General features: G+C 37.7%; 1 protein-coding gene across 1 annotated transcript; it reads right to left on the bottom strand.

Annotated features, from left to right (window-relative positions):
• Nucleotides 1–1,701: 1,701 nt before the first annotated feature.
• On the bottom strand, nt 1,702–6,275 carry LOC132047014 (ninja-family protein AFP3). Its single transcript, XM_059437885.1, has 2 exons — nt 5,395–6,275; nt 1,702–2,334 (listed from the first exon to the last, which is right to left on the bottom strand). Exons 1-2 carry the CDS (start codon nt 5,990–5,992, stop codon nt 1,946–1,948), a joined length of 987 nt encoding a protein of 328 aa, XP_059293868.1. The 5' UTR covers nt 5,993–6,275; the 3' UTR covers nt 1,702–1,945.
• Nucleotides 6,276–6,658: the final 383 nt, after the last annotated feature.

The raw sequence follows: 6,658 nt of genomic DNA, 5'->3' as shown, positions 1-6,658 counted from the left end.
AATCTATCATATGGCATCTTTCATTTCTTAATCTCTGTTGTTTGTTCCCTTTCAACTATGCATCTTAAGTACCACCCCTACAAAATGAAAGTATCATATAGTTTTTGAAGTGTTTCCACGATGTTTGGAAAAAGTTTATGTCTTACATTAATCCAACACTTAGCGTGACAATTAGACTTATGACAATTAGATTTAGGCCGCCGATACGCTAAGAGTAAGAAATGTTCATGCACGAATACGTTCCAATCGGTTAAGAAACGATTTGTTCATTTTAATTTTTTATCTCGGGCTAAAGAGCCTGCTTTTTAAGAAAAACAGAAGCAAATTGAGCTCCATCTTTTTGTTTCTAATTCCCTATTTCTTTCACTTTCCAGTAGCTCTATTTAATTTTTAGCTTTTTTTCCTGGTATCATTCATTTCAGGTTTGAACAGTTAGCATAGATATTTATTAGCCAGCTACTTTAATACTCTAGTCAGTACACCTACCGCATTACTGTAAATGAGTAAAAAGAAGCCAATGAAAAAATGATGCATCCTGTACTTTACCGTGTTCAGGCCGAAAGAAGAAAATCATACATTCCGACGTAGAAGGGACGGATACCATTTTCCTACATTCTCGAAGATGGTGAAACAAAAATACAAAAATACAAAAATACAAAAACACAAACGTAATTAGGCATATTATCCACTTCCCAAACACAATCACGCTAAGGATAATACCACTCTAATACCGAAATCTGGCTAAAATCTTTGATTGAAAAGTAGCGTTACGTTCCAACACCTTGTCGAAATTCGACTTTGCGAAAATCTTTCGCTGGTCAAAGTTCACAAATGTCAAAGATCCTATATAAGACTTGTAGATCAGAATAAATTAATGAGATTCATGCATCCAGTCATGGGCCAAAAGCTGGTTACATGATCACTTAGCCATTGACACATTTTACATTACTCTTTTACATAATCGAACACACTTGAAGAAATAATGGAACAAAGAGCACTCTTTTACATAATCGAACACACTTGAAGAAATAATGGAACAAAGAGCGCTCACCGTTCAACGGTAGCCAGTAGCCACAATCCATAACTTATGCAGAGTTGAACAAGATATGGAAGAACAAAGCCTAATCTTTTTTCTCAACTAAAACAGATTCGCCCATCTTAAAGCCCACTAAATAAAACATAATCAACACAAAAAATTCAAGATTCGAACGCCTTGGGCACGAGTCCTCTGATTTAGCTAGGAAAGGAAAATCGCATGTATTCTCCCACTTAGCAACAGAACAAAGTTTACTTGGTTAGTGTTTACACCTTCTTGGGACAAGTCTCCAACCTCACTCTCGCCCCTACTAATTTGTTTATCCATTTGAAAGATCAGTTTGTTTTAAAACAACCATCAAGGTCGAAAAGAATATGCTTAACTTAAAATTTAAAAAGAGTAGTTGGAAGTACATTGATTTCACTTCCAGAAGTGAAAGAAAAAGCACTATGAAAATTTCAGGTTAATTTGACTAAACGCCATGAAGCTGCACCAATTTAGAGCAGAGTCCGGGCAAGCTTGTCAGACTCTGGAGTCTTCCTGCTATTAACTCCGCAAGAGCACATGTTGGAATCCATGGCATTGATTCCACTGAGAGCAGAACCAACTTACTGCACCGTTGTCCGCACACGTAAAATACGAATTTCAAAAGTAACAAATTTACCAAAGGAAATTCTTGATTTTTTTGCAGAAAGATGATAAACTTGCCAATTGATTACTCAACATCCAGCGAAAAACTATACTATCTACCGAAAAACAAAGGAACCTTAGTCCAAGTTGTTATACTATCTACCGGAAAATAAAAAAACTTTAGTCCAAGTTACAAAAGAAGATAAACGACGATACTAAAGCTGAACTCTTGAAGCTTTACCCTTTTTTTATTTAACGCCATCTAGAATTCCGCTGGCATCATCTCAACAGAGGTGAAGGATTGATAACGATATGCTTCAACGGGTTGGCAACATCACCACCACCACCGTGCTTCACAAACTCAGCTGGGGAGAGAAAGTTACCATGACAAACACATACTATTTTCAGTTCCTCTCCCTTCTTATATCGGTATAAAAATCCTTCAATCTTCCTACCATTTGGCCCGTCGCCCTTTGTGGAAACACAAGGCATGTCGAGCATGAAATTTTTTAACATTTCTTTTGCTTCCTTGCTAGCGCTTCTGTCACATGTGCTAGGTGATTTTTCAGTTGTGGTTTCAGGTGGTCTATCTACCTGTTTCCTTTCATGCTCTTGCTCTGAGGGCTTGATGCTAGTCGGAGTATTTGCCCCAGTACGCTCACCTGGCCATGCAATAGTTAAGATGGAAAACCAGGTCAGTTCTTTCCTTTCAGAATTTATTAGCAGAGAGACAGGTGAAGACAATACATCAACCACCTGCAAAAACAGATGACTTGATATGGAAATCAAAGCTTACTTCAATTCTTAACAATGCTAAAAACATCATGATAGAGAGATCCCACGGAGGACATCGTGCTAAAAGCTTCCGGAGCAAAGCACGTCATGAGAGATCCCACGGAGAACATCGTGCTAAAAGCTTCCGGAGCAAAGCACGTTCACCACCATAAATTGATTGCCACTTTTAAGTTGGAACACAGAGTCTCGAAGGAGGGATCAAATTCCTACTAGAACCTAGATGGTACAGCTCCTTCCAAAGGGCATATAAGGACATATATAACTTCCCTGCAAGTGGTTGCTGTTTTTAATTGCAACCTATAGTGTTGAAGAAGAGATAAAATTCTACCAAAATATAGGAAATAAAACTCCTCTCAAACGACATTTTATCATCCCAACACTCAACCTACTACTGTAACAATTAATATAGCCAAGGAGTAAATTTCTCAAATGGTCATTCAAGTCTAAGGAAATTATGTCATTCAAGTCTAAGGAAATTATAGAGTAAAATCACTTTGCTCTGTTTCATATCAATAAAGTTACTTAATTACGCGTTATACCTAAGAAAATCACTATTGTCGGATTGTGAACTAAGATTCACAGGAGATTCTAGTTGGCATTTTAAACTAATTTATATTCCAAGTGCAACCCAACTAGTAGCCATGGCCCATGTAGGCATTTTTTTAATACAAAACCCAACGGAGTAATTTACTTATGGCAATCACGTTAGTTATTACCTTTAACTGTAATGACAAATTTCAATTAAGTTGAAAAGCTATAAATGGAGTTGACACCGGTTTCAACAGTATCACTCGTTTGTTTTTTATACAAAAAAATTATTGCACGGCAACTACTTGGGTCCCACATCGAGTATATATTAGAATTTAAAACGTCAACAGAGATTTTCGGCATATCTTAGTTCACAATCTGGCAATAGTGATTTTCTACGATATACTTCACAAGCTAAGTGACCTTATTGATACAAACTCCATAGTTTTTTTAACGTGAGTAACCATTTGATAAAATTAACTCTATTGCCAAGTAACAGTGACTGGCCACGTATCAAAAGACTCTTGACCAAATCAGCATATCGGAACAGTTCAAGGAATATACATATTAGGAGGTGCAACAACGAAAGCTGCAGCGAATTCCACGAACACCAGCAACATTAATGACAGACAATGAATTCACCGGGAAACGAAAGGAGAGTTCCTAATGGACTACGGCCACGTATCAAAATACTCTTGGCCAAATCAGCATGTAGGATCAGTTCAAGGAATATTTACATATTAGGAGGTGAAAAAAGGGAATGCTGCAGCAAATTCTACGAAAACCAACAACATTAATGCCAGACAGTGTATTCAGGTAAACGACAGGAAAGTTCCTAATGGACTCCGGTCACGTATCAAATCAAAATACTCTGCCAAATCAGCATGTCGGATCAGTCAAGGAATACATATTAGGAGGAACAAGGGAAACTGCAGCGAATTCCACGAACACCAGCAACATTAGTGACAAGACAGTGAATTCAGGTAAACGACAGACGACAGGAAAGTTCCTAATGGACTCTGGACACAGGGAGTTGTCTTAATCTTTTCGCAAGTAACCATCTGTCCATCTCTATAGCCTAGTATCAACAGTAACTGGCCATGTATCAAAATACTCTCTGACCAAATCAGCAAGTCGGATCAGGTTAAGGAATATTACATATTAGGAGGTGAAACAAGGGAAAGCTGCAGCGAATTCCACGAAACCAGCAACATTAATGACAAGACATTGAATTCAGATAAACGACAAACGAGGTAAACGACAGACGACGTAAACGACAGACGACAGGAAAGTTACTAACTGATACCGAACACAGGGAGTTTGTCTTAATCCTTTGGCAAGTAACATCAACGACAACAACAGACAGTTAATCCCACAAACACCAGCAACATCAACGACAGACAGTGAATTCGAAACGACAAATGACAGGAAAGTTCCAAATGACTCCGGGTACAGGGGGGTTGTCTTAATCCTTTGGCAAGTAACCATCTGTCATTCTCACTTCTTCTAAAATAGAAAATCCAAATTACGGAGATTCTGTTGCTTCCCACACAAAATATTCCAAACAAGCCAGTTGTCGGACAATCATTCTCAGCACACGTCGCCCAGCGCAAACACCAGATATAAAAGAAAACGATTCTTCTTGAAAATATATACAAGCTCCCGGATGAAGAGTAATAAAGAGTTATCTTAACCTTAGTTTATTTCTTCTCATAACCTTTCATCTTGGACTACAAGACCAAATATGCATATGTCCATGTCTACCGGATTTCCGGATCCAAGAACCCTAGCTTAAAAATGGTATAATACAATCAATACTCTTGTCATTTTGCACATTATTTTGGAGCTAATAATGAGCATCCGCTCTACTGAATACCTATGAACTCTCCGGTAGGAAGATTCAGTTATCAACCAGGCTGTAATGACACTCTTTTACGTCATAACTCGATGCTAAGGGGCGTAACGTTTACTTAGTCACATCGAATCATGAAATGCTGCATTAGAATGCCTAATTGCTTCACTGGGTCTAAGATCGTTCAACTCAAAAAACCTAAAATATTCATCCTTTCAGTTGGTAAATAGCTTCAAGGAGCCACGTGCTAGTGGTCCAAGACACCATTAATCCTCCTCTACCACCGCCTTAAGCTTAGTATTAAAAATTGATCAGCATTGTTAACAACATGCTTATGAAAAGCATCTACTCAAAAGAATTCCACTAGTCAAACCAGCACCAACTAAATATCTAATGGCAAATTCAGGGCAACCACTTAACATAATCGGCAAATAAAACCTAATAAACTCAAGAATTTTATCTTCAGATATATTAAAACGTGCAAGCCCAAAAAGGAACAGTATTTATTTCGGAATAAAGAAAATTAAAAAAGGGAAGAGAAAATTTAGTATACCTTGAATGGGTTGAGTCCCAAAATCAGAAACTCCTGAAGAACCACTCCCATGAGAACCCATAGACCCTTGTGACAACGGCACTGAATTCCCATTATTACCCTCATTATTATTATTATTTCCCCCAACGACCTGAACATTTTCTTCAAGACGCAGGTCCAAATCAACCTTTTCTTTAACCACTCTAACATTCTGCAATTTTTCCATTCTCTTTCTTTTAGCTTCCAAACGCCTTAGAGATTGCATCTCCTTCCTTTTTCTACACTCTTCCTCGGCTTCAACAGGTAATGAACACGTCCTCGCTATAGGAGTATATGAAGAACCAGGTAACAAATGACCATTATTACTGTCATCACCACCGGTATACACACAGTTTGTAATTGATGAAGAACGTTTGAGTTTATTAGCCCTTTGTGGGTCTACACCAAAATGGCCGTTTAATGAGAGATCCAAACTCAGCTCTATATCATTTTCATCCTCATTGGGAGTTTCTTGTATGTTTTTTCCGGTCATGAATTTATCATTCAACAGATCTCTTGGAAAAACATTCGTATGCATTGAAATACACCTCTTTCCTCTAATTTCCTCAGCTTGAGCCATTTAACCAAGAGAAAAACAGCAAAAATTACCAAATCTCCGATAGCCTAAATGGGAAACTTGTATAAAGAGTTTTAACAACAAAGAACAAGCAAAATTCTGAAACTTTGAACAACTTTTATATATATATTTATATAACGAAGAAATTAAACCGAGAGTTGTGTAAACGTAAGAGAATGCAGTTGTCTGAGTTCCAACAAAATTCACCAGCAAAAGAGTACACTTTTGAGACATATATGGGACCAGAACCCACAAGAAATATAGAAAAACAAAGAAAGAGAAACAACTTGATGAAACCACGACTTTGATATTGCTATTAAGTATTATTAATTGGCTGTTTTAATATGAAGTGACGAAAAGACCCTTAAAAAATGAAACGTAAACTCACGAGAAATCGACACGTGGTAGGCACGAAGAGTCCTCTTTACCCACGTGGTTAAGACAACCTGGTTTAAAGGGACAACACCAACATGCATCGCCACCATCCCTTGCGGTGTCTCTTCATTAACTGCTAACAGGAATACAGGGTAATCGAGGAGACGGACACGTGTCGGTTATCCATCTGCTTAAGGTGTGTCCCTTCATTTACTGCAACAGGAATAAGGGGTCGATCCGTAGTTAATTAGAATTATGCAGATATACAGTATAAATTAGTTATAAGAGGATTTT

This window comes from Lycium ferocissimum, chromosome 2, assembly GCF_029784015.1.
Source record: "Lycium ferocissimum isolate CSIRO_LF1 chromosome 2, AGI_CSIRO_Lferr_CH_V1, whole genome shotgun sequence".
Lineage (NCBI taxonomy): Eukaryota > Viridiplantae > Streptophyta > Magnoliopsida > Solanales > Solanaceae > Lycium > Lycium ferocissimum.
This window is presented reverse-complemented; position numbering and strand designations above follow the sequence as displayed.

Coding starts and splice junctions, on each gene's coding strand:
- LOC132047014 (XM_059437885.1), bottom strand. CDS start 5,992: ATGGCTCAAGCTGAGGAAATTAGAGGAAAGAGGTGTATTTCAATGCAT. Junction 2,335..5,394: donor TGGGACTCAACCCATTCAAG/GTATACTAAATT, acceptor TAACTATTGCAT/GGCCAGGTGAGCGTACTGGG.